This window comes from Sorex araneus, chromosome 3 (assembly GCF_027595985.1).
Source record: "Sorex araneus isolate mSorAra2 chromosome 3, mSorAra2.pri, whole genome shotgun sequence".
Taxonomy (NCBI): Eukaryota; Metazoa; Chordata; class Mammalia; order Eulipotyphla; family Soricidae; genus Sorex; species Sorex araneus.
In genome coordinates, this window is record NC_073304.1 from 139,167,277 (window position 1) to 139,195,030 (window position 27,754).

A 27,754-nucleotide genomic window follows, 5' to 3' on the forward strand; every position below is an offset into this window, starting at 1 on the left:
CTCTCTCTCTCTCTCTCTCTCTCTCTCTTCTGTCAAGGATCATACCTGGGCCTTATGCATGCAAGGCATGTACTTTACCACTGAGCCATATCCCCAGCCCCTGTGCGTGTGCGCTCGTGTGTGTGCATGTGTGTGTGTGTGCATGTGTGTGCGCACGTCTATGCGCATGCACGCACTCTGTCCTAATTAAGAAATATTTCACAAGAGCGTTTCATTTGTTAAAATAATTCCTGCAACCGCTTTCAAATAATAAAATTCATTTTACTTGCTCGTGTAGCATTTCAAGTGGAAATACAAGGCACCATGAAATGATGGTCTCTCTAAGAACATTTCCACTTCTGTGTGAAAATCCTAGACAAAACAAAACAAAATAAAACAAAACATCGCCAGTGCTCACAGGCAGCCACTGTAGCCAGTGCAACCAAGTCCATGGACTCGACCGTCCAGCCGGACAGAAGCTGTGTGGCCTGAGGCTATTATTATAATGGAAACGTCAGAACACACCCAGACACCGGATACCCCCCACCAGACAAATGAAACACTTGAAATCAGAGTCAGTGAGGGGGACTCTCAAACCCCCTACCCATGTAAACGCTGGCAACGGTTAGAGTCTCCTTGCCCCCTCCTCTTTTTCTTCTTCTTCTTCCTCCCCCTCCTCCTCCTCACTTGTCCTCCTCACTCAGGTTGGCATTCCCCTGGAAGGTGGCGGTCAGCTTGTTTTGCAGGAGCGCCGCCAGTCTTTTGGACGTCTTCTTGAGGAAGGCGCTGCCGGGGTGGGCCTTGTTCACGTGCAGGTACAGGTCCTCCTGGGCGGGGCCCGTGTAGCCACAGTCCTCACAGACGTAGAGCTTGTCCCGGCGCTGCTTGTAGGCGTACTGCTGCTGCACTCCGTGGATCTTCTTCAGGTGAGACTCCAGCGAGCAGCGCTGGGTGAAGGCTTTGTTACAGATGTCACATTTGTAGGGGCGGATTCCTGCAAGAGAGAGGGCCAGGCATGGTCACAGTCCAATCACACTGTTCCAACGCAGGAGCTAGTCAAGGCATTGTCTGCATCTCTGGAGACGTGATACATAGTGATATTTCAATAAATATCAACATAGTCTCAAACACCTTTTCAGTCCTCACTGGTATGAAGCTAAAAATCAACCATGACAAGAAAACTAGAAAAAGAAAACTACAAAAATCCCAAAATGTGGAGGGAAAACCACATGTGAAGAAATGGTCCCATGCTGATGAACAATTCTTGGATAAAGAAAAAAATCAGTACTATCTGGAGACCAGTGGAAATGTAAAGATGACTGGGGGGAGGGGGGAAGCAACAGTATAACAGACAGGGCACAGGGCAGGCCCAGGTTCGATCCCCAGCATCCCATATGGTCACATGGTCCCATGACCACCATCAAGAGTAATTTCTGAGTGCAAAGCCAGGAGTAACCCCTGAACATTGCTGCATGTGACCCAAAATGAAAGAGAAAGATAGAAAGAGGGAGAGAAAGAGGGAGAGGGAAGGAGAGAGGGAGGAAGGGAGAGAGGAAGAGAGGGAGGAAAAGAGGGAGAGAGAAAGAAAGAGAAAAAAAGAAAGAAAAAAGGAAGGAAGGAAGGAAGGAAGGAAGGAAGGAAGGAAGGAAGGAAGGAAGGAAGGAAGGAAGGAAGGAAGGAAGGGAAAAAATGAAGAGATGAACTATCAGATCCTATAAGATACAACAAAAGGGGCCAGAGCCATAGCATAGCGGGTAGGGCACTTGCCTTGCCCACGGCAGACCCGGGTTCAATCCCTGGCATCTCATATGGTTCCCCCAGCACTACCAGGAGTAATTTCTGAGTGCAGAGCCAGGAGTAATCTCTGTGCATTGCTGGGTATGACCCAAAACGCAAAGAAAAAAAAAAAAAGTAGTATTAAGAGAAAGTTCATAAAAACGCAAGCCCACGAGTACAAACGTCTCAAATAAACCATGTAACTGGAAAAGAAGCCAGTGGGCTGAGCACGTGCTCTACTGGTACGAGGCCAGCGGCTGACCTCAGGCACTGCACCGTTGGGCACACAGCAGCCGCAAGCACTGAGTCAGAAGCCCCTAGCACTGAGTCAGAAGCCCCTGAGCACTGCCAGGTTTGACCCCAAAATGAAACAATCAAACCAACAGCCAATCTCACCTCAAAGTTCAAGGGACAGAAAAGGACAAAACTCAACAGGCTGAGGGGCCTGAGCAGCAGCAGGGGATAGGACTCCCGTCATGTGCTTGCCCATGCGGGTTTGATCCCTGGCACCCAATCCAGTCCCTGACACCCCTGAGCACGGGCCCAAACCAAAAGCAAAACAAGATAAAATTTCAAACACTCGCACCTCAGACACAGTTAGAATCCCACAATCTTCCCAGGGAGCAAAGAGAGTGTAGCATTAAAAGCCTTGCTCGTGCCAACCCAGGTGTGGCCCCAGCACCACACACGGCCCCTGAACCTCTCCAGGAGTCCTGGGCAGACTCAGAAGAAGCCCTGATTGGGCTTAGGCATGGCCCCCAAACAAACAAACAAGCAAATGAAAAATCGAATCTTCCTAGGTTAGACGAGGGAGAAATACATAACTTAAACAGATGAATCAGAAGCACAAAAACTGGAAAACAGTAATCAGAAATCTCCCTAAGCACAAAGGCCCAGAGACCTGGAGATGGGACCGAGCTGCCCGTTCTCGGGGGAAGGAGCCCAGCACTGTCCCACGACCCCAGTCTGAGAGCACCGACACCAAGCGCACAGCCCCCCCAAAAAGGGGGGGCCAGAGCAATAGTAAAGCGGGGAGGGCACTTGTCTCGAGAGCACAGAGCTGGGATTAAATCCTCAGCAAAAAACCCCAAACCAAACAAACAAACAAAAAACCAAAAATAGTCCTAAACCGGCAATGGGAGATAGCAACAAGGGGCTAGTGCTAACACTCAATCCCCCAGCACTGCCCCCAGCAGTGAGCCCCGGAGCATTTCTGGGTGTGGCCCCCAACAAACAAGCAAATAACAAATAATGGCACAGACATGGAGAAAGGAAACCTTTTTTTTTTGTTTTGGGGGGATTAACACCCAGCAGTGCTCAGGGTTTACTTCTGGCTTTGTATTCAGACCTCATTCCTGGTGGGGGGAGGGGGGGCAGACCCTGGGGTTGGCTGCAAGTAGGCACACGGAAGGCAGCCTTTGTGAGTTGTGAATGGTTCACCAGCACAGAAATGAGTACAGAAGCCTTCCTCTCCCCACAGCCCCAGTCAGCGTAGGAACTGATGTGACTGAGCAGTGTGACTCTAAAGTGTGGAAGGTGACACCAGGAGATTGAGGAGAGATGTGTGGCATCACCTCCAGGAGCACGGAAACAACCTCCATGTGTGACTATGGCCTAATGGAGTGGCTGTGCATCAACTGCTCTCAGAACTGACATTTCAGCTCTGACGGAATGCACGAATCAACATGCTCTTTGTGGGCTACAGTTTGTTCTTTTTAAAATTTATTTTTAGGGGATGGAGAGGAATAAGCCCTGAGGATCATTGGGTGTGCTCCCCTCACCTCCACCAAATAAACAAAATTAATTTTTATTTATTTAGTTTTGGATCACACTTGGCAATGCTCAGGGTGTACTCCTGGCTCTGTGCTCAGGGATCACTCATGGCAGTGCTCAGGGGACCATATGTGGTGTTGGAGATTGAACCAGGGTCAGCTGCATGCAAAGAAAGCACCTTACCCCCTGTACTCTCTCCCTGGCCCCTTCATACACTATACTTTGCAGCCTACGTATGTGGTCGGCTACATTTTAAGTTTGTGTAATTGTATTTGATGACACTTGCACAAACAGATTTGCCTAACAATGCATTTCTCAGAACTTACCTTCACCATTAAGCAACACAAGATTATGTAGATACAATAAAATATTAGTCATCCATTAAAACGAAAGCCCTGCCTTCAGCAATCATATCGATAAACTTTGAGGGCAGTGTGCTAAGTCAAACGATGACAAAATAATGTGATTTCCTTCCATATAGAATCCAAAAATGTCAGTCAGAGAAGCAGGAAGTAGGAAAGTTACTGCGAACTGGAGTGGGAGACAGAGGCTGAGAAGTCAGCACGGCCAAGGGCGCACTGCAGGAAAGTGACCAGGGCACAGAGGGTGCAGACACAGCTCTACCAGCCAACTGGACAACAAAGAAAACACAGTAACAAAAGCTTACAAGCTGGGCTGCAGCAATAGCACAGCGGGTGGGGCGTTTGCCTTACACTGGTTCATTCCCAGCATCCCATATGGTCCCCTGAGCACCATCAGGAGTAATTCCTGAGTGCGGAGCCAGGAGTAACCCCTGTGCAATGCCAGGTGTGACCTCCCAAAATAAATAAATAAATAAACAAACAAATAAATAAATAAATAAGAGCTTATATGCCTTGGAGAGAATTTTTCTTCTTCATACTTATAAGCCCTCCCCCACTACCCTTTTAAACCAATACACTGAGATTTGCAAAGTTGTTCATAACAGTCATGTCAGGCATACGATGTTCTAACCAATCCCACCACAATGTCCCCTTCCCTCTCCAATCTCCCCAGGTTCCTTCCCACCCCCCTCTCCCAAGTTGATCCCCTTGACAGGCATACAACAAATTTATTTCATATTAATTGGTTCAATACAATTTGTTTGGTTGTTTTTTTTGCTTTCTGGGTCACATTCAGCCACGCACAGGGGTTACTCCTGGTAATGCTCGGGGGACCATATGGGATGTTGGGAATCAAACCCAGTTCAGCTACGTGCAAGACAAATACCCTTCCGGCTGTGCTATCGCTTCAGCCCCTGGTTCAATAAAATTTACTTTTTTGGGTCACACCCAGCAATGCACAGGGGTTACTCTTGGCTCTGCACTCAGGAATTACTCCTGGCAGTGCTGGGGGACCACATGGGATGCTGGGAATCGAACCCGGGTCGGCTGAGTGCAAGGCAAATGCCCTACCCGCTGTGCTATTGCTCCAGCCCTGGGTTTAATAAAATTTAAAGGCATGTTTCTATGCCTTTATGTCTAGGTTTGACAGTCATGAAAATAAACATGGTGTCCGACTGTTCCCAATATCAAACCCTGAGAAAAAACACCCAGTCGCAAGAGTTACTTGGGCGGTGAAACAAGTGCCTGTAGAGGAGTTAGGTGGCTGGTGCGGGGAAGGAGCCCGGCTAGGGCCACCATGCCAGCTCCTTACCGCAGGCAAGCAGGCAAGGGGCCAGAGCTCGAGGCCCACAGGCCAAGCCACTGATGCTCACGCTCAGCCTCATGCAGGGCAGCCCTGCCTGGCACCGCGTCACCATCGGGCCCGTCTGCCCTGCCCCCAGGAGGGAGCGAGGGTCCGGGTGAGAACGCCTTCAGGCAGCCACAGGTGGAGGCAGCTGCCACACAGGCAGGGATGCCCAGGAACCGCTGAGGCTGGGGCGTAGTGTCTGCTCTGGTTTGAAAAGCAGTTCCAAGTGCGCCTGATGCCTGCGCTGGCCTACCAGCAGGGCGGCTGCCTCCTAAACGGAGCCTCGCCTCCAGGAGCTGGGCCTTGTTAAGCTCGTTCCGGGCTCTTCAGACCCAGCTCCTCCTCTGAACATTTATCTCACTTGCTTGTCTCGATGTTTGCTTGTCTAGTTTTACTATAGAGAAGCCCGTGTTCCCTCTCAAACATGTACTTCTCTTTCTCTCTCCCTCACATCTTTTTAAATAAGTTTCAATAAAACCTATATAGCTATACACACACACACACACACACACACACACACACACACACACACACACACACACACACACACACACACACACACACACACACACACACACACACACCCTCAGTTCTGGGGCCAGAATGATAGTACAGTAGGAAGGGTGTTGGCCTTGCATGTGGTTGACCTGGATTTGATCCCCAGCATCCCAAATGGTGTCCAGAGCACCACCAGGAGTGATCCTTCAGTGCAGATCCAGAAGTAAAACATGAGCACAGTCAGGTGTGGCCAAAAAAAAAAAAAAAAATTATTATCCCTATTTCCACCAGGCAAGGGGGACTCACCTGGGCTGCATGAAATGGGAACATCAGGAGACACAAAGGTCTAATTGAGACTCTAAAAGGACTAATGGAGCCAGAGGGACAGTTCACTGGATAAGGTGCTGGCCTTGCTCACAGTCGGCCTGGGCTGGAATCTGCACACTGTAAACGGTCCCAGAGACTATGGTCAGAAGCATACCCTGAACTCCTTCAGGTGTGATCCCGAAACCCAAAGAAGGTTCAGGGGAACTTGGTGTCACATGAGCATGGAAACCGTGATGAGGGAAATTCTGCTGGGGGAATACGGAGCATTCAGCCCATCTAGGAACAGAGGAAAGAGGACCAGGGCCTGTAGGATCCCCCAGACCCTGTCCAGACCCCAGTGCCGCCCTGCCGGGAAAAACCCTCACCCCAGGCCAATGACTGGCTGCTTGGGCAGTGGGATTAGGAACTCCCGGCTCCATCTCTCTGTTCCCACCTTCCAAGTGCCTGGATTAGGGAAGATGGGTGAGGTATTCATCTCAGGCAAAAAGCTTAAGAGCACACCAAAACATACTGATCAAGATACACGTTGTCTGATAAATACTATCTTAAAAATATTATCAGGGCCAGAGAGACAGTGCAAGGTGAAGGCACACATGCAGCAGGCCTGAATCTGCCCCCAGCAGGGTGGATGGCCTAGAGCCCCACTGAAAGGGTTCCCTGAGCAGAGAGCCAGGGGCAAGTCCTGTGAAACGCCAGGAGAGGCCCCAAATCAAAAACACCCAAATACCTCCAAAAAGACTATGGTGAATTTACCAAAATTGTAAATAGAGACCAGGACCAGAGAACAGAAAGTCCTGAGCACGCGCTGTGTATTGGGAGACAGCTCTGTCCATGGCACCCAGGGTTCCTTAACACCGTCCAAAATATAAAGACCAACAGGAGAACAAGGACAGGGTCCATCACCAGTATGTCAAGCCATGCACAGTGTAAGGTAAAAGGGAAAATGCAAACCCATAGAGATATTGGTAAACACTGGGAAAAGGCGGGAGAAGGTCCTGGCCACACAGCACCCCATGCTCACAACCACTCCTGGCAGGGCTCAGGGACCAGACAAGGCGCAAGGATGGAACCAGGGCTGGTCAAATGTAAGACCAGCATCTTAATCCCTGTACTCTCTCTCTCTCTAGTCCTTAATAGCAGAATGGGCTGAGCTTGTGTTTTCAGGGTGGAGACTGGGGTTCTACTCCCAGCACCACATGGCCCCTCCAGCACAGAGCTGGGCGGTGCCCATGAGGCTGCTAGGTGTGCTTACTCCCCAAAAAGAGTGACCTTTGAGAGCTTAGGTCACACCTTGTGATGCTCAGGGGTTATCTTTGCTCTGTGCGTAAGAGTGAGCCTGGTGGTGCTTGAGGGACCTTCTGAAGTGCTAGGAACTAAATCCCAGGCTCTTATAAAGTATGGGCTCCAATCCTTTGAGCCACTTCCCCGCCTCTCCCGAGCCTTGTTTCTCTATACTCCATCTAGGAGAAAGAACACCCAGAATTTGTTCTCCTTCTGACTCATTTCACTTAATAGGACAGCCACTAGTTGTATACAAGTTGTAGCAAACTGCAAGATTTCATCTTTTCCTATAGCTGAGTTGTATTAATTGTGGATATAAATGACTTCTTTATCCACTCATCTGTTATTGGGCACCTGGGCTGTTTTCAGGTTTTGGCTATTGTAAATAACACTGCGGTAAATGCGGGAACCCTTTCTGGGTAGTACGGAAAGGAAACAGATGTCTTTCTATTTTTCAATTTTATCTTATTCTTTATTTTTTGGTCCCCGGCCAGTGGTGCTCAGGGCTTACTCCTGGCTCTGCACTCAGGGTCACTCCTGGAGATGTCAAGGAATCATATGGGGTGCTGGGGGACAAATCTGGTGACCACTTGCAAGGCAAGTGTTCTACTCGCTGTTCTCTCTCTAGCAGGAATGTCTTTCTATTTTAGTCTAGTTTATTTTTCAGTGCAGACATTTTTTAGTTTGACGTAGTCCCAAATATATTTTTTTCCTCTAAGTTTCTTTGCCAAGGAAGTCAACTTGAAGCCATAAAGACTTCTGAAGCCATTATCATGAAGTTCTGCCTATTTCGCTAAATGCGTTTTTTGGAGGGGGTGGCAGGTGGGGGATGTGGGGTGAGGAATGAGGCGGGTGAGGGGTGTGGGGTGGGGAGTGAGGTGGGTAGGGGGTGCAGGGTGGGAATGAGGCAGGTGGGGGTACGGGGTGGGGAGTGAGGCAGGTGGGGGTGTGGGGTAGGGAGTGAGCAAGTGGGGTGTGGGGTGAGGAATGAGGTGGGTTCTGGGTGGGAGTAAGTGGGTGGGGGTGTGGGGTGGAGACTGGGGTGGGGACTGAGGCGGGTGGGGGGTGTGGGTGGGGAGTGAGCCACACTCGGAGGTGCTCAGTGCTTACTCCTGGCTGTGCATTCAGGGATTGCTCCTGACAATGCCTGGGAAGAAGCACCTGGGGTGCAGGGTTTGAACCCAGGTCAGCACCACGCATATTAAGCACCCTTTCTGCTATATTATCCTCTAGCCCCATGTCTTTCTCCTTTTGTTGATGTGATACGTTGTATTAGTTGACTTAAGTGCATTGAACCATCCTTGTATGGCTGGAATAAATCTACTTAATGGACTATGACCTCTTTAATTCTGTTAAGGACTATCAAATTCAGTTCAGGAAGATACTGTTGAGGATCTCTGCATCTATGTCCATCAGGAATATTGGTCTGTAATTTTCTTTTTTAGTGTTGTTTTGGCCTCAAGGTAATACTGGCCTCTCAGACTCTGGAAGAACTTCTGTTTTTTTAACTTTCCAAAGAGGTTAAGGAGGGCTGGAGCGATAGCACAGCGGGTAGGGCGTTTGCCTTGCATCCGGCCGACCTGGGTTCGATTCTCAGCATCCCATATGGTCCCCTGAGCACCGCCAGAAGTGATTCCTGAGTGCATGAGCCAGCATTAACTCCTGTGCATCGCCAGGTGTGACCCAAAAAGTGAGAGAAAAAAAAAAAAAGCTTAAGGAAAAGTAGTAGGTTCTCTCTGAAGGATTAGGAGAATACCCTAATGAACCCATCTGTACTGAAGATTTTATTTTGGGGTAGACTTTTGATTATGGTTTCAATACCAGTAATTAGTCTATTCAGGTTTCTTACTTCCTCCTGATTCAGAATTGGGAGGTTGTAAAACTCCAAAAATTACCCATTTCTTCCAGGTTTTTCAAATTGGGGATATAACATTGTTCATAGCAATCTCTATGATCTTTTCTACTTCTAGGGTACCTGGTAGAACTTCTCCCCTTTCATTTATGATCCAATTTATTAGTTTTTTATTTATCCCATGTATTTGTCTTCATGAGTATAGCTAAGACTTCCCTGGCTTTAATGGAAGAAAACTTCAAGAGCTGGATCCAAATCCCATACCTCAGACTAGAGATGGAGAAAGCCCTGCTTCAGCTCCCACCCTCTCGTCACATCACAGTCCATCTAACTTGGGTCTCATGAAGGATCCAAGGACAAAGGTCAAACTGGGATTTGCTTGTTGAAAAGGAAGCGTCTCAAGTCCCACCTCTGGTTTGAAAACACAGATTTCTGGGCCCATAAGTGTATTCAGGCTCTGATAATTTTCATTTTTTGTTTGTGGGCTACACCTGGCAGTGCTCAGGAGTCACTCCTGATGGGGCTCAGGGGACCATACGAGGTGCTGGGGATCGAATCTGAGTCAAGTGTGTGTAAGATAAGAGCCTTACCTGCTGCTGAACTATCGCTCCAGCCTGGTAATTTACATTTCTAATAAGTTCCCTAGTGCCGAGGTGAAGCTGCATGTAGGTAGCTAAACCCCTCTAAGGACTACAGGTCCCAAACAATGGAAACTGGGTGTACCAACACCACTTTGGCATCAGAGGCAGCGGCACACTCCACCTGTTTCTTTTCTCTTCAAGGCTCAATGCACCCGTTCCTTAATGGTGACTCACGGAGGCAGGGGTGGGGAGGGGTAGGAGGAGAGCCACTTTTGTACTGTATAAAGATGATAAAAGAAGCCAAAATGAGAGAAAATTATTCCCCCCACTCCCACCCAGCCCCTTGAACAAATCAAGTGGCTTTCGTTCCCCTCGGTCTGCACCGAGAGTGCACACACCGTGCCGGCGATGCTCCTGGGAAAGCCACTGCTGGCTGACCGTGATGCGAGACTCCAGCCACTGGAGCAAAATAAAGGCCTGCACTCAGTTCCACACATTCAGAAGAACTGCCAACGCCTAAGAAACTCCTTCCTAAGCCTCACCATGAGGCACATGATAGGTGCTCGGAAAAGACACGCTGAGGGCTGTGGGCTACCTGGCCTTCCAGCTGGCGGCTGGCTTCCGCTCTCTCAGTAGCTCCAACAACAAACCTGATTCCAAACCCACAGCCCACCGAGAAACAGAAAGCCACTAGCTGGTCCTCTGAATAGTTCTGGGAAATAGCCCCGTAGTTTCAGAACATCTTCACGGAGAAACTGGCACACACTGATGCCAGGCTTTAGCAACTGCCAGATTCCTAGAAACGGACATTTCTAACCTTCAGGCCACCCCAGTGGTGACCTTAAAAGGTGACCTGGAAGTTGTTGCACTGCTTCGCCTGCCCTTTGTGAAGGGGGGCTGCCAAGAACGAGTCGGGGTGTTTACATTCACCCTGCCTGCCCCTCCTCACTTACTAGGTCTAGAGACAGAGCGAGTGAAAAGCTTGGACATAAACAGATTTCTTCGACAGGGGGTATGGGAGTGATGACAGTGGTCGGGGCCACATCTGGCTGTGCTCAGGCTTACTCTGATCTTTATGCCCAGGTATCACCCAAGCAGGGCTCCACGTGTGGCACTCAGGGATCTCTCCTGGCTATCATTTGATCAAGCCCAGGATCAAACCCAGGCTGGCTGCAAGCAAGACAAGAGAAACCCAAAGCGGCTATACATCAGAAATCAAAGTTAAATTTCCGATGGGGCTGGAGAGATAGGACCCGGGCCCAATCCCCAGCACTGTCCATGATCCCTGGAGCACCACTAGGAGTGACTGCTAAGTACAGAGTTGGGAGTAAACCCTGAGCATTGCTGCACTGCCAGGTGTGTCCCCCCATCCCACCAAAGAGTTAGACTTCTGAGACCATCTTTGAACTGACAACCCAGGGGAGGAGAGGTGGGTATAACTCGGCTTGAATAATGGGTGAAGCAAAAACCGAGATGGAAATGGAGAGAGCAGCCCCTGAGGACACGCCCTCTCAATCAGGGCAATTCTGACTTGCAAATCTGTACCTCATTCAGCTGCCCCTACTTCCCGGAGGATCCCCGCCCCCGGCTAAGACCGCAGAGGACAGGAAGGAGTCCTGGACAAGTGGGAGTGGCGTCACACTGCCGACCCACCTTAGTTCTTGCCCTTTTCTGGAAGGAGAAACCAGAGCTAAAAAACACCAGCCCTGTGCAGACTCCCATGACCTACCTGCGCCCACAGAGACAGGCCCGAGACCCCAGAAATGCCAGGCCAGGCACCCATTCTCAGATGCTCACCTATAAAGTGGCTCCCATTTGGCACAGGGAGAGAGACTTCCTTTGGTTTTCCCTTCATGACCCTCTCCCCCCTCCCCCCGCCGCCCCCACCACACTACTTTTAAGCTAAGAAGTAGAACAAATAAAAACCAGACAAAGGAGAGACCGTTAGGGGCAACTCCCAAGAGAGCAGTCCACTGCTGGGTGGGAGTGACCCCATTCTTCTCCCCTGCTGCCCCCTTCCAAATTTCTCCCAATTTGCTTTTTCCCCAATCCCGTCAGTCCTTCCACTAGCCGCCAAACAAAGGCAGCATTGTCTTCTCTTCTCCAATCAAGATGGATTTGTTTGCCTTCTAGGCCTTCTCAAGGTAGCTGATGGAAGATAAGGCCAGAGGGCACTGGGCGGGCGGGGCAGAAGCTGAAGCTTGGCCGCAGTCCCCGCCTCACTTCTCTGACCTCCTGCTTCTCTCTCTGGAATCTAGAAGCTTCCTTTATTCCAGTCAGAGCTGTACAGGGGTTGTACCCCAAAGGTGTCAGCCACCAGGAAGCATAAGCAACTATAAACAACTGGAAACGGAACACACATCCAGGACTCCCAGCTCACTCTCCAAGTGGCACTGCAGCACTGTAGCACTGTCGTCCAGTTGTTAACCAATTTGCTCGAGCGGGCACCAGTAACGTCTCCATTGTGAGACTTTTTGTTACTGTTTTTGGTATATCGAATACACCACAGGTAGCTTGACAGGCTCTGCCGTGCTGGCGGGATACTCTCAGTAGCTTGCTGGGCTTTCTGAGAGGGACAGAGGAATCGAACCCGGGTGGGCTGTGTGCAAGGCAAACCTGCAGTGCTATCGCTCCAGTCCTCTCCGAGTAAAAAAGTAAAATATCTTCAATAAACCCTGTGCCTGTCTAAGGAACAGATAGTCACGTGAACAGAGTGGGACAGAGTGCCCAGACCACGCATGACACACGCAGCCCTCAGCCAGTGTGACCGTGCTGCCGGGCTGTCCCCAGCTGCTGCACTCTGGTGAGACTCCCGTGTCTAGTGTGAGGACGAGTGCACAGACTGGAGCAGGCAGATTTAGTTATTTTTACTAAAACTCACACCTCAGGGGCCAAAGATCCCTTAAAGGACTGAAGCTAGGGTTCAAGCCCTGACCCCACATACCCGCCAGCACACCAGGAGCAACATCTGAGTCCGGACACAGGTCCCCTCCCCACCAAAAGCTGCTGCTCCTTCATTTATTTTTATTTATTTATTCATTTTTGCCCTTTTATTTTGGAGGGGGGATCACCCCCGACAATGCACAGGGGTTACTCCTGGCTCTGCACTCAGGAATTATCCCTGGCGGTGCTCAGGGGACCATATGGGATGCTGGGAATCGATCCTGGGTCGGCTGCATGCAAGGCAAACGCCCTACCCGCTGTGCTATTGCTCCAGCTCTGCTGCTATCCCTTCAGTGGCTGCCATTCTTAAGAGCTATGCCAGCAAGTTTAAATTTAAACATCATTCATTTATTCACTGGGTTTGGGGCTACATCCAGTGGTGTTCAGGGTTTACTCCAGGCTCTGTGCTCAGGGGCCACTCCTGGCAGGACTCGAAGAACCAATATGCGGTGCTGAAGATAGAACCTGGGTCAGTCACAGGCCATACAAATGCCTTGCATGCTGTATTATCCAGTATCATAATTTTTTCCCTTTTTGGGTCACACCTGGTGATGCTCAGGGGGTCTGGCTCTGCACTCAGGAATTACTCCTGGTGGTGCTCGGGGAACCATATGGGGTGCTGGGGATCGAACCCAGGTCAGGCGCATGCAAGGCACGCACCCTACGCACTGTTCTATTGCTCTGGCCCCTCAGTAGAAGAGTTTGTTTCTAACAACACCGATCTGTGACAGTCTGAAGCTAGCCACGTGTTTGCAGGTTTATTTTCACAAAATGTTAGGGAGTTTTTCTGCACTAGTTTCTCTCTTCCAATCTTGAATCAGATGTCACTGGACTAACATCCTTCCATTATCCATCTCAGTCTGTCTGTCTCTCCCTCCTCCACTCTCTGACTTACTTTATTCTTGGTGACTTACTTTATTCTTACTCTATTCATATCCAAAAATGAATTAATCTTCTCTTTCATCTGCTTGGATATTAATGTGAGGCGTTTTCTGGCTCTGGTTTTTCTGGTCTTTTCCAAGATGCTTCCTGAGGCTGGAGTCTTTCCTCAGATGCCCTATTCTCTTCAGCGCTGCAGGGGCCAGGAGGAAGAGAGGGGCAGGGGAGGGCTTAATGCTGATTCTCAACCCCAGTGCCTTTGCCTCCTTGTCGTTAGTGTTGCTATCATCCTCAACAAAGGCATGGAATATCAAATAAGTCTACATTAGTCACAGCCCGGGCTAATCGGACTGCAAGCAAACACACCCTTCTCCCAACTGTCTACAGTATTTGTGTTCACAGTGTCTGTATCTTTGCTTCTGGTCTCGAAATACAACATTTACTTGCACTAGGTCAGTAGCAATCAGCCAAAATTCATATCTTGGTCAAAGGCAAAGCCAAGTTTCTAGAACTCTGCTGAGACCTTTTAGAAAGAAGTGAGATTGCAGGGGCTGGAGTGATAGCACAGCGGGGAGGGCGTTTGCCTTGCACTCGGCCGACCCGGGTTCGAATCCCAGCATCCCATATGGTCCCCTGAGCACCGCCAGGGGTAATTCCTGAGTGCATGAGCCAGGAATGACCTCTGTGCATTGCCGGGTGTGACCCAAAAAAAAAAAAAAAAAAAAAAAGAAGTGAGATTGCGCACATGCACTAATGGGAAAGGAGCCTGAGAACCCCCATTTTTTGCTCTTATTTTTACTGAATATTTTTTGTGCGGAGCTTGGAAAGTCAGGCCCCTGGTGCCAGAACACCAGCCCATTTCCCAGCTCTAGGCACGGGGCAATCTCAGAGTACAACTCCTCCTTCTCGTCCGTTACTACTCGGAGGCCAGAAAACAGGCTCACAGCATTTCTATAGATCTTACCTTGTATGCAGCTAACCCTGGTTCGATCCTTCATATTGTATATGGTCTCTGAACACCGCCAGGTGTGATCCCTGAGTACACACCCAAGCCCTGAGCACCAGGGGGTGTGACCCCCTCCAAAAAAATCAAAGATACAAGAGATTTAAACATTGGGGGTCAGAGAGAGTAAGGGGAGCTTCCTCTATATAGTCAACTCAGTTCCATCCCCAGCACCACGAGCTTCCCCCATACACACTCCCTACTACCTGTGGGCATGACCCAAAAGCCAACAATCAAATTTTTTTTTTTTTCTTTTTGGGTCACACCCAGCGATGCTCAGGGGTTACTCCTGGCTTTGCACTCAGGAATTACTCCTGGCGGTGCTTGGAGGACCATATGGGATGCCGGGGATCGAACCCGGGTCGGCCGCGTGCAAGGCAAACGCCCTAAACGCTGTGCTATCTCTCCAGCCCCAACAATCAAAATTTTGCGGGGAAATTGGAAGGAAAGTTTAGACACCTAGGGTACTGACAATGTCTATGATTCCATAAACTTGTGACTAGACTGAAAAGAAACAAAAATAGACTCTATACTTTTTTGTTTGGGGGCCACACCCCGCAGTGCTCAGGGGCTACTCCTGGCTCTGCACTCAGGAATCACTCCTGGTTCGGTTTCAGGGACCCTATGGGATGCCCAGGATCAAACTGGGCTGGCTGCATGCAAGATAAGTGGCCTGTCTGCTGTGCTACTGCAATGGCCCCCGAACTGTTTACTTTTAAGAGGATGGAACTTAAAGTACGTGAATTTGAACTTAATGGTAAAATGTGGCCAGAGATGTGATTCAGAGATAGAACCTGCCTTGCATGTCTGAGGCCCTGGGTTTGATCCCGTCACAGAAAAAAACTTTTTTTTCAACTCACAATGAAAAAATAAGTATCTTCATAAGCACATAGGTCAGGTAAGCAGGTAGATGTGCATATTTACATTACATATGCATATGTGTGAGAAATAAAAAGAGGAGAGAGAGAGGGGAAAAGGGAGGGTGGAGATGAAAGAGGGAAAGAAAAAAATAACAAAAGATATGTGGAGGGAGAGAGAAGGATGAGGGAAGAGATGGGGGGAATGGAGAAGGAAGGGAGAGAGGAAGAGGGAAACGTTAGTGTTGATTTTTTTAATGGCAAGCTACAAATTTCCTTTTGGTGCTGTCAGACAGATATTAAAGTGCAAACCAGAACCCAAAGAGTACAGTAGGGAAGGTGTTTGCCTCCCCACCTTCAATCCCAGGCACTGGCTCCAGGAATGATATCTGATCACAGAACTAGGAATAAACCCTAAGTACAGCAGGATGTGGCCCACCTACGCCCACCCCCCAAATTCAGAAAAATTGAAAATGGAGGATGCCAAGATGTGATCCCGGGGGCTGCACGTGTGTGCGGCCTCTCCGCAGCTCCACGAGTGTGACTCCAGACGCCAGCTAAATTTTTCAGCATGGGCAGCTCCTTGCAGAATGTCTCCAGACTGAGAACTAAGCCGTGGCCCCATGCCCGCCCAGGAGGGGAAAGGTATTTCTCTCTCTCTCTCTCTCTCTCGCCTCTTCCTTGCCGGGGGTGAAGGGCGTGGTGACCGCCATATTATGAGGACCACAGATGGGGTTTAAAAGCTTGCAATGATCCAATACCTGGGAGAAAACTCCCTGGACTTAGTTGCTAAAGTACAGAAATCCAAAACCTCGTATCTCTTCACAACAGGTCTGACTCTAGTGGGGTGGGTACTCCTAACAATAATAGTGAGGTTTGTATTGAAATACTGAATGTAACCATAGTAAATAGAAAGTAAAGTTAAATTTATCAGTTACCAGGCGGGGGGGGGGCGGGGGGGCGGGATGGGAGGTGTACTGTGTGTTTTTTTTTTTTTGGTGGTGGTGGGATATGGGCACTGGTGAAGGGATGGTTGTTTCAGCATTGTATAACTGAGACTTAAGCCTGAAAGCATTGTAATTTTCCACATGGTGATTCAATAAAAAAATAAAAATTAAAAAAAAAAAAGAAAGAAAATGGAAGGCACTTTGTGCTGGTATGTGGCGTGCTTGACTGGCTGAGGCTGGGCCTTGCCTGTGCTGGAGAGACAGTGAATGGGTAGGATTCTTGCCTTGCACACGGCTGACCCGACTTCAATCCCTGACACCCCATAGGTCCCCCAGCCCACCAGCAGTGATCCCTGACTGCGGAGCCCGGAGTTAGCCCTGAGCAGTGGTAGGTGTGGCCCTACCTCAAGCACTCTGATCCCTGGCCAAGGAACCAGGAGTAAGCCCTGAACACAGTCCTGTGTAGCCCCAAGCCCACCCCAAACCACCCTCCAAAAAGAAGGGTCTGGGAGAGGCTTCTCTGGGCACCGCCAGGACTTTGTGAAGCTACCCAGGACTCAGAGCCACGCTTCGTAAGCAGGGAGGCTGTGGCCCGCCAGGTGCAAGCAGGAGATGAGTCAACCCTAAGGGAGCAGAATACCCCCGCTCCGAGCAAGGGAGGAGCGTGATGCTTACTTTTACCCACTTATTTCTCAAGAAAGGAGCCCTGCCTCTGCCACCAGTGGCCCCCAGGAGCCACACAGGCGCAGTCAGCCCCAACCAGCTCCATCTTAGCCTCTTGCTACTCATTCCGGACAGTGTTTAGATCTGAGCCTCATGGGAACTTTTTTTGGTTTTGGCTTTTTGGGCTGGCGCTCAGGGATTACTCCTGGCTCTGCACCCAGGAATGATCCTGGCGGTGCTCGGGGGTCCACATGGGACGCCGGGGATGAACCTGGATGATCAGCGTGCAAGGCAAATGCCCTGCGGGCTGCATCATCGCTCAGGCCCTCGCTCCTGGGAACCTGAATCTTGTCATCCCCACTCCTCGCCTAGGGTTGGGCTGAGAGGGGGCATGCCCACGCTGATGCAATGGGCATGCCAGGAAGGGAACCCAGAAAAGTCAGGCCCAGGAGCCTCGTCCAGCATCCTACCAGAAGCCCCGTGACAGCAGCCCACGCTCCCGGCGGCTGCTTGGGGGCCTCCTCACCTGTGTGCGTGCGGACGTGCCTCTTTAAGTCGAAGGTGTCATTGAAGCCTTTGCCGCAGAAGGTGCACAGGTGCCGCTTCACCTGGTTGTGGCACTTGAGGTGCCGGTTGAGCATGCGCTGGAGGCGGAAGCCCTTGCCGCACAGGTCACAGCTGTGGACCGCCGGGTCGCTGCAAGTCCCTGTGGTGAACTGAGGGGAGAGACAGCGGTGAGGGCCCCACGGGGCTGTTCCCTGCCCACCTCCTGTCCCTCGGTCAGGGCTGCCGGGTCTTCTGCCCCGAAGACCCCCAAGCGGAGTTTGGCCTGGGAAAGGCAAAGCACCTCACAGTCCTCCCGATACTCACTCCCTCTGTCCGCAGAGCAAACCCTGGAGTGCTTTCCCTTCTTCTTTTCTTCTTCTTTTTTTTTATCTCGTGTTGGTGGGCGTACCCCCCAAGCATGCACTGTGAGTCACCTCAGGCCTGCTGGGCATGGCTCTCAGGTGAAAACCACTCAACGATTCCCTTCCCAAACAGCTTCTCCAGCTGACACAGCCCTGCCCACTGTTCTCTGTACCCCTGAGTCAGTGCCACTCAAACCCCCAGTGCACAGGAATCCCCTGAAGATACTGTTAAATGCAGATAAATGAAGATATTATAACCTGGTAGAGGTTAGATACTGCATCTCTCTCTCTCCTCTCTCTCCACCTCCCTCTCTCTCACTGGAGTTTGGGCCACACCCAACAATGAACAGGGTTTACTTCTGGCCTCTGTGCTCAGGGATTAGTCCTGGCCACACTTGGGGGACCATATGTGGCTGGGGAATCTCACCAGGGTCAGCCATATCTAAGGCACGTGCCCTAACCTGGCACCAACTCTATAGAAACTGCTCCATTGCTAACCAGCTTTCGGGAGCTCACAGTCCTTGCACCCTATACAAGACTTGAGACTGAAGCACTGATTCTCACGCCGCTCCAATTTTTACTCCATCTCATTTCAGAGAATTCGTCTAGTTTCCTCAACGAAACACTTTCAAGCCTCTGATACGCGTGGACTTCCTGCACCCAACACCTGAGCCCAGCCCCACATCCACACCTCGTCCAAAGCCCTCATAGGCAACGGCTCACATGTGGCGTTGGAAGGGAGTCCAGAGAGGCTTGAGACCCCGGGACCAGCCTGGGAGAACAGTGCAAAGGGTTGGAGCACATGCTTTGCAGGGGGGAGGCCTGGATCCATCCCCTCATGGTTTCCTGAGCACTGAGCAAAGAGTAGCACTGCCAGCTGTCTCCTCCCCCTCGAAATCAAATGACAAACAAAAACCAATCAGCCGACTCATTCTCATCTGCTCAGAGCTAATCGGTCTCACTTGACACCATCGAGTCCATGATCTGTGACAAGTCCTGTGCTCAGAACCAGCAGAAGGCTGTCACTCCAGAAGCCGCAGTCCAGTCACCAGATCAGACCTGTCAAGAGGTCACTGACTATTTTTTTGGGGGGGTCACACCCAGCGGTGCTCATTACTCTGGGCTCAGAGGTCATTCCTGGAGACGCTTGTGGGACCATATGGTGTCTGAGTTGGTTGCTTGCAAAGCAAGCATCCTAACCACCGTACTATACCTCCAGCCCTGGTCACTGCATTGTTGGAAGCCTCCAGAGCAATGCGTACCTTAGAGCTGCTCCCACTTCAGACATGGGTAGCTAGGAATGGGCCTCCTGAAGAAACTGAGCCCCTTAGCCCAACAAACAGGGAGAAGAGAAGATGGAGCAGGCTATTCCAGAGGGCAGAGAGAGTCCAGTGGACACAAAACTCCAGCCCTCTGATCTCTCTCCCCACTCTGTTGTAGGGTCTTATGCTGCTCTTGAGTTTCTCTGTATGTTGCCACAGAGAGAGCAAGGTGCTAGCCATGTATCCAGTCAACCCTGGTTCTAGCCCAGGCATTGTGTAGGGGCCTCCGAGCCCTGCCAACAGTGATCCGGAGCACAGAGCCAGGAATAAGCCCCATGCATCTCTGGGTGTGGTCCCCAAACCAAGTATACTCTAGAGAGGGCAGTGGGAGACAGTGTGGACGTCAGACTGGCTAACCTGCACCTGGGGAGCTGTCAGTGAACAGAACTGTGGTAGCAGAAGGTGAAGTCCCTCCTAGGGCACCTAAGTAGGTGACTCTATTGAGAGAGTGAGGAGAGACACTGGGAAATACAGAACAATCATAAAGATAGAGTTTGATGGCTTGGTTGGGTGGCCGCCTTCGATCCCCAACTACATCAACCCTCAAAAACTGCATCTGTTGGCATCCCCTCCCTGGGTAGGACGTGATAAAATCTCAGGGACACACCCCATCGAGGCTTTCCTCTCACCAAGGTCAGGGCGTGGTCTCCTCTTGTCACACAATCCCCATTCTCGTCCTTGCTTCCGTTGAAGGAATATAATAAAACTAAATATGGCCCAACTCTTGACAAACTAAGTCCTCTGAGCTTCTCAACACTAATTCTACAGAAGATAAAAATCAATTGAGGGGCTGGAGCAATAGCACAGCGGGTAGGACATTTGCCTCGCATGCGGGCCAACCCGGGTTCGATTCCCAGCATCCCATATGGTCCCCTGAGTACCGCCAGGAGTAATTCCTGAATGCAGAGCCAGGAGTGACCTCTGTGCATCGCCCAGTGTGACCAAAAAAAAAGTCAGTTGGGAGGTAGAGAGAGGATAACCCTCCAGGACAGAGGGCTGCACTCTGCGTGTAGGCCTGGGTCCCACCCACAAGACCACAAGTGTTCTCAGCACCATCAAAAGCAATCTCCTAACGAAGATCCAGGAGTTGCTTTGAGAATCTTTAGGTATAGCCCCCAAACAAAAAATAAAAAAAATAAAACAAAACAACAGAATAGAACAGAGACAACTGACTCTGAGACCCTGAATTAAAACTGTGTAGCACGCAGATGGTCTTTGAAAAGTTCAATAGAACGTAATGTCACACTCGCCAACTAGAACCTAAACCTAACACTTGTTCCCGTTAATCCTTTCAGTACATTTCTATTTTCCAAATGTTCTCTGTGTAACATAGATATCCCCTATTACTGCTCAGGATGAAATCTCAAATCACTGGCATTATTTTCTTTGAAAAGAATAAAATCTGGAAGGGCAGCAGGCATTAGAGATTAGTAATAACTTAAGGGCACTGAGAGCCGATGAGTCTTCCAAGACACAGAACACATTTTAGGACAGAGGAGGAGATGATGGAGGGAGCAACTGGGAACTGAGGGTACCACATTTTCAGAGGCAACTTTCCTTTGTTTTCGTTTTTGTTTTCTTTTGTCTTTTGTTTTCAGGTTTTGGGGTAGTGCTCAGAGCTTACTTCCTGGCCCTGCACTCAGCGATCACTCCTGATGGTACTCTGGGGTGCCAGAGATCGAACCAGAGTTGTCCAGGTCCGGGGCAAGCACCTTACCAGCTGTACTACCTCTTCAGCTCATTCTTTCATTTTCTTAGAGCGAAAATAGAAGTTCTCTAAGCAAAGCTCAGTCAAAGGAAATTTTGCATTTCTCCACTTTCATATACAGTATGGAAAATGGAGTGACCACAAAGCGATTTATTTAAGAAATTTCCTTACAGCCAGAGAGATAGTATAGGGATCAAGATATTTGCCTTGTACATTGTCAACCACTGTTCAATTCCTCACCTCACATATAATGCCCCTAAGCACCCCCAGTAGTGATCACTGAGCACAGAACCAGGAGTAAGACCTGAACAAAGCCAGGGGTAGCTGCCCACCCACCCAAAGGAGCAAATCACCCCTCAGAGGACTGGGGATGTGGCTCAGTGGGACAGTGCCTGCCTTGCATGTGTGAGACACAGAGTTAAAACCCACTGCTGCAAATAAAGGAAAAAAGAAATCTTTAAGTTATATTCTTCTATTTATGAAGCACTGCTTGCCATAGAGTTCTAAAACCAATCTAGCCACCTGACATTAAAAAAATTATATTTGAACCCATGAGAGTCTCTGTTAAAATATTTAAAAGAGTGGGACTGACAGCAGACAGGGCATTTGCCTTGCACACAACTAATTGGGGTTCAACCTCCAGCACCTCATTTGGTCCCCTGAGCACTGCCAGGTGTGGCTCAAAAACAACAACACAAAGATGTAAAGTATGAATAAAATATTAATGATGAAACATTCTGCCTGATAAAGCCAGCTTCTAACAGACTATTTAATTCCTCAAAAAAGGAAGGAATAATTGTAGGATAAATTCCTAAGTACAAAGTTTATCCCACAGAGTGTATTCACAGGTCATGTCCCTGCACGGTCCTGGTCTGTCTTGACAAGTGACTGGACATGACCAGTGTGCTCCCACTGGCGCGCTGGCAAGTACTGCACAGCGATGGTTCGCTCTAGCACGTAATCACAGCAGCCTGAGAGAGGAAACCCCGGTCGTGAACAGCCGTGTGGGTGCTTACACCTTGGATGTCCAGCTCAGTCAGAGTCCCAAAGAGTCTAGTCCCACCTATCATCCACCCCAAACTCCAAGAGAGACTTCAGGAAAGGATTGCCCACTGGGCCCAATCATTTCACTGAGCCTGAAAAATATAACCTAAAGTTTGATTATTTTGATACACTGGGATTTACAAAGTTATTCATGATCAAGTTTCAGGCATACAATGTTCCAGCACCAACCTTTCATCAGAGTTCACTTCCTCCACCACCGTCATTGCCCCCCCATCCCCCAGCATGCCTCTACGGCAATATGGTTTACAATACTTTGTAACTGATAAGGTTTCATGCAGAACATTACCACCTTCTAGTACCTGTTCTCTTTCCAGAATGACCACTCCCAGCACCCTGTGTCCCCCTCCCAGTCCTCTCCCACCCCTCTCCACAGCCCCCGGAGCAAGATTCCAACAGAAATGCGTTCTCACATTGTTTCTATTGCCTTTGGGCATTTGTTATTCTCCACTATGTTCATAAAGTTATTTTGTTATAGGTTTTTTTTGCTTTTTGGGTCAGACCCGGCAATGCACAGGGGTTACTCCTGGCTCTGCACTCAGGAATTACTCCTGGTGGTGCTCAGGTATCATATGGGATGCTGGGAATTGAACCCGGGTTGGCCGAGTGCAAGGCTAATGCCCTACCCACTGTGCTACTGCTCCAGCCCCCATAAGGTTATTTTGAATTTAAAAATCATTTGGGAGGCAGAAACAGATAACTAGAACAGTAATCCGCATTCTCTCTTCTCTCCCTTAGCAATAAAACCCAACCCAAGCAGATGTGAAGCAATGCACAGACTTCATCCCTGCTTTGTGCCAATATCCATGTATTTTGACACAAAATTAATTATTCATGTGTCTAATTACAGGGAACCACTCCAGACCTGTGGGGGTGGTGGTGGTATTTACACCAGGCTACCTTCCTAAAAATCTTATCTTCTGAAAAGTCTCACCCGTAATCCAAAATTAACACTTTGCAAAAGGCTTACTAATGAAATGGGGAGTTACCAGGAAGGTGGGAATGACATGACAAAGGCCTGAAGATTAATTCAGCTAAAGGAAATGAAGAGAGTGAGCACTTTTCCAGCCCCTGGCTTGGCACTACCCTGCCTGCTATCCTGCTCTCTGCATGATCTCAGCTTTCATTTTAAAAAACACACAAAGTTCTCCTCTCGTTCGAAAAGCAAATCTCTATTGCAAAAACAAACCAATCATTGTGTCAGGGCTGCTGAAAACTTGAGGAGCATCTGGGGAGGCAGAGACTTTGGCTGACCCTCTGCTCAACTTCAGAACTGGTGACAGTCACTTGACTGTCAAACTTTTCTTGTGAGGTGCTGAGTTTGAACCCAGGGACTCAAATATGTAACTCAAGTGCTCTACCACTGAGCAATGTCCCCAGTGCTTATGTGTCAAACTGCTAAAAGAAAAACAAAACTCCTTTACTTTCTGTTGATGTTTTCATAGCCAAACTCATGAAACAAACGACCCGTTTCCTAAGAGAAGCTATAGAAAGTCCTGGCTACTTCTGGACACATAGGTGACACTCTCACAGATACATTTGCTATGCTGGAATATTCAAGATGTCCCATACAAATTGTTCCAATTCTCTTAGGATTAAAAAAAAAAAAAAGCTCCCCATCTTGGGCTGGAAAGACAGTGCAGCAGATAAGGCCTTGCATGCATCTAGACCAGGTTTCATCGCCAGCACCACATATGGTCCCCAGACCCCACTGGGAGAGATCCCTAGGCACTACGCCAGAAGTATCCTGAGCACCGCTAGGTGGGGTCCCCAAACAAAACAAAATAAAACAAAAGCAAAATTCTCCACTTTCTCCAGAGAGAGGGCTTAGCACGTGAGTGTATGCTTGGCAAGCAGGAGGTCTAGGTTTAATCTTCAGCATTTAGTTCCCAGAGAAAAGCTCAGAGCTATCCCTGGGCACATAGCTGGAAACAGCCTCCAAGCACTGCCACATGTGGACCCAAATCCTGTCCTCCTGGACCCCTCCTAGTTTCACATTGCTACTCATTTCCTTGGCTTCAAAACTCTGCTATTTGGTATAATGAAGAATCTTCTCAGTGCAAAAATGATGATGGGTGTAGGATGACATTACTACAGATGGGAATGTATTCCTTATATATATTCTGTATAAAAGAAAAGAAACTAAGGCTCAAAGAGTTGGAACTTGCTTGTGGTCACACTGAGATTTTTTTTGTGGCTTATCTACAACACTTCTGTAGGGAATGCCAAGAGGACTCAAGGGCTAGAGTCCGTGCTTCACTGGCCTGAAGCCAGGGTCTGATTCCCAGCGCTGCACAGTCGCTTTAAACATGACCAGGCCAGGACTCCTGAGCAGTGCACTGGGTGCAGAACACCACTGGCTATCACACAAAATAGAACAGAAAACAAAACCAAAAAATTGTGCCTCTACACTCTCCAGAAGGCAAACAAGTCTGAGTCTGGTATAGAGTATGGAAAAGAGTACTGCTATATTCTCATATCACGGAAAGACACACCTTCAAATCCCTTTATAGTTAAGTGTTAGTACTAAAAATACATATGTCGGGGCTGGAGCGATAGCACAGCGGGTAGGGCATTTGCCTTGCACGCGACCAACCCGGGTTTGATTCCCAGCATCCCATATGGTCCCCCGAGTACCACCAGGAGTAATTCCTGAATGCAGAGCCAGGAGTAACCCCTGTGCGTAACCCCAGGTGTGACCCAAAATGAAAAAAGAAAAAAGATACACATGTCAAAGAATGTGTGGAACAATGAAATACAAGAACACTAAAAGAAAAGGGATCATCAGCTTGGGTTTTGCCACTAACAACTGTGAAATTCATTGACACTTCTCTGGGCTTTACTTTTGACTTCTTAAAAACTAAGAAGATGGTGTCAGAGAGACAGTACAGTGGGTAGGGTGCTGGCCTTGCATGCAGCCAACATGGGCTTGATCCATGACATGTCATGATGGTCCTGTGAGCCTCACCAGAAGTAATCCCTGAGCACAGTGCCAGGGTCAGCCCTGAGCAGTGCTGGGTGTGGGCCCAAAGCGAACAACCAAAACAGTACAGTAGCACTGCACTGTTGTCCCATTGTTCATCGATTAGCTGGAGCAGGCACCAGTAATGTCTCCATTGTGAGACTTGTTGTTACTGTTTTTGGCATATCAAATACAACACAGGGAGCTTGCCAGGCTCTGCCATGCGGGCAAGATACTCTCAGTAGCTTGCCGGGCTCTCTGAGAGGGATGGAGGAATGGAACCCGGGTCAGCCGCATGCAAGGCAAACACCCTACCCATTGTGCTAAGTGGTGGTACTCACCAAAAACAGATAGATAAATAAATTAATAATAATAAAATTAAAAGAAGAACTGGACCAGACAAGTTTTAAAGATGCTGGTAGTGGATGGATACCACCAGTATATTCCTTCCCCTATACTGTAAATGCCAACATGCTAGAGAATACATCTCCCAGATTCCCTTTCAGCTGTGATTTTGATTCATTTTTATTACTATTATTTTATTACTATTATTATATTATTAGTCTCCTGCCACTGCACCTGGCTCTCTTTATTGGGGCCCCCCGGGAGGGGCCGGTTTGAGTTTCCCTCCCCACGCTGAGCAGAGCCCCAGCAGCCAAAGACCTCCAGAACTCAGTCACTGCCATGCTCATGGCCCCTCTCCACACGCTTAGACAAGCCTCAAGCATGAAGGAACCAGCAGAGGAACCCAGGTGTGTGGGACCCAGGGCTGAGATCTCCAAGCCTGCTCAGATCGGGACTGGGCCTCCTCCACCAGATCCCCCATTTTCCAGTACCTGGGCAGTCACACCCACAAACTGCCCCTGGCCCATGTAATCCCATCAACAGCCAAGATCCAGAGATTCTAAAACAAAGCTCCCGAAAGACCTCTTATTGTCTAGTTCTCCCTCTTGGGGAACCCGGCAAGCTACTGAGAGTATCCTGCCTACCCGGCAGAGCCTGGCAAGCTCTCCATGGCGTATTCAATATGCCAAATACAGTAGCAATGATGGGTCTCATTCCCCTGACCCTGAAAGAGCCTCCAATGCTGCACCGTTGGGAAGGACGAGTAAAGAGAGGCTGCTAAAATCTCAGGGCTAGGATGAATGGAGATGTTACTGGCGCCCACTCAAGCAAACTGATGAACAACCGGGATGACAGTGATACAGTGACAGTGATATTATTAGTTTGGAAGCCACACCCAGCAGTGCTCAGGGATTACTCCTGGCTCTGTACTCAGGAATCCTTCTTGGTGGGCTCAGGATCCATATGGAGTGCTGGGAATCGAACCCCAGTTGGCTGCATGCAAGGCAAGTGCCCCACCTGCAGTGCTCTCTCTCTCTCTCTCTCTCTCTCTCTCTCTCTCTCTCTCTCTCTCTCTCTTGTCCCACAGCTATTATTTTTGGTCTCACCAATTGCAGGTACTATCAAAGATTTGAAATTAGGACAAGAGAGATACTATAGGGGTTAAGGCCTTAGCTCAGATAGAGAAGGGAACACCAAGTAGAGGATGTTGGGAGGACCCATTCGGGTTGGAAGATGCGCGCCGAAAGTAGACTACAGACTGAACATGAAGGCCACTCAATACCTCTATTGCAAACTACAACACCCAAAAGGAGAGAGAACAAAAGGGAATGCCCTGCCGTAGAGGCAGGGTGGGGTGGTGGGGGATGGGGTGGGGGTGGTGAGAGGGATACTGGGAACATTGGTGGAGGTGAATGGGCACTGGTGGAGGGACGGGTAAACGATCACTGTATGAGTGAAATGCAAACACAAAAGTTCATAAGTTTGTACATCCTGGTATTTTCTAATAATTTTTGTTTGTTTGTTTGTTTTGCTTTTTGGATCACAACCAGCTGATGCTCAGGGGTTTCTCCTGGCTTTTCACTAAGGAATTACTCCTGGGGACCTTGCATGTGGCAGACCCTAGTTCAATCTCTGGTATCACATGACCCTGAGCCCACCAGAGGTCACTCCTGAGGACAGAGCCAGGAGTAGCCCTGAGCATCACCCAGTGTGGCCCTGAAACCAAAAAACAAAACAAAGGCTTGAATTTCGGCCTGAGTGAACTGGACAGACAGGTATGTGGTAACTGTTCTGCGCGCCACACAAGCGGATGAGGCAGTTACAGAGAAAGCCACTGAGCTCCAGAGAGCGAGTCCCACAGTGTCTATATGGGGTTGTTCCTGGGAGGGCAACCAGTTTTTCTTTACCCAATTCATTACCCTAGAATTAATCACACTGCTTAAGTCTGTTTTAGTGGGTTCTGTTTTAGTGTCCCTAAAACCAGTATCCCTGTCAACAGCAAAAACCCACTTCAGGGGCCGGAGCAATAGCACAGCGGGTAGGATGTTTGCCTACAGTTTACCCAGGTTTGATCCCCAGCATCCTATATGGTCCCCTAAGCACTGCCAGGTGTAATTCCTGAGTGCAGAGCCAGGAGTAACCCCTGAGCATTACTGGGTATGTCCCCAAAACAAACAAACAAAAAACTCCACTTTACCTAGACTGATACCACAATCCAGTCACAGCCAGGGATATGGTTCAAAAATACAAGCTTCAAATGAGTGAGACTCTGGGTTTAACCCCAGGGACCACAAGTAAGCAATAAAACCATATAGACAATAAGAAATCAAAGTGAGGCGCACATGCTGCCTGAGCCCATGTGCTGCTTGTGCCATGTG

General features: G+C 49.2%; 1 protein-coding gene across 2 annotated transcripts in view; it reads right to left on the reverse strand.

Moving 5' to 3' along the window:
* Positions 1-240: 240 nt before the first annotated feature.
* OVOL2 (ovo like zinc finger 2) overlaps positions 241-27,754 on the reverse strand; it is a 36,314-nt gene continuing 8,800 nt past the window's right edge. For both annotated transcript variants that reach the window (XM_055132361.1, XM_004614403.2), the window contains exons 3-4: positions 17,596-17,785; positions 241-973 (exon numbers count right to left, since the gene is read on the reverse strand). In XM_055132361.1, coding sequence (XP_054988336.1) covers positions 663-973; positions 17,596-17,785 — 501 coding nt within the window. In that variant the 3' untranslated portion in view covers positions 241-662. The remainder of the gene's footprint in view (positions 974-17,595; positions 17,786-27,754) is intronic.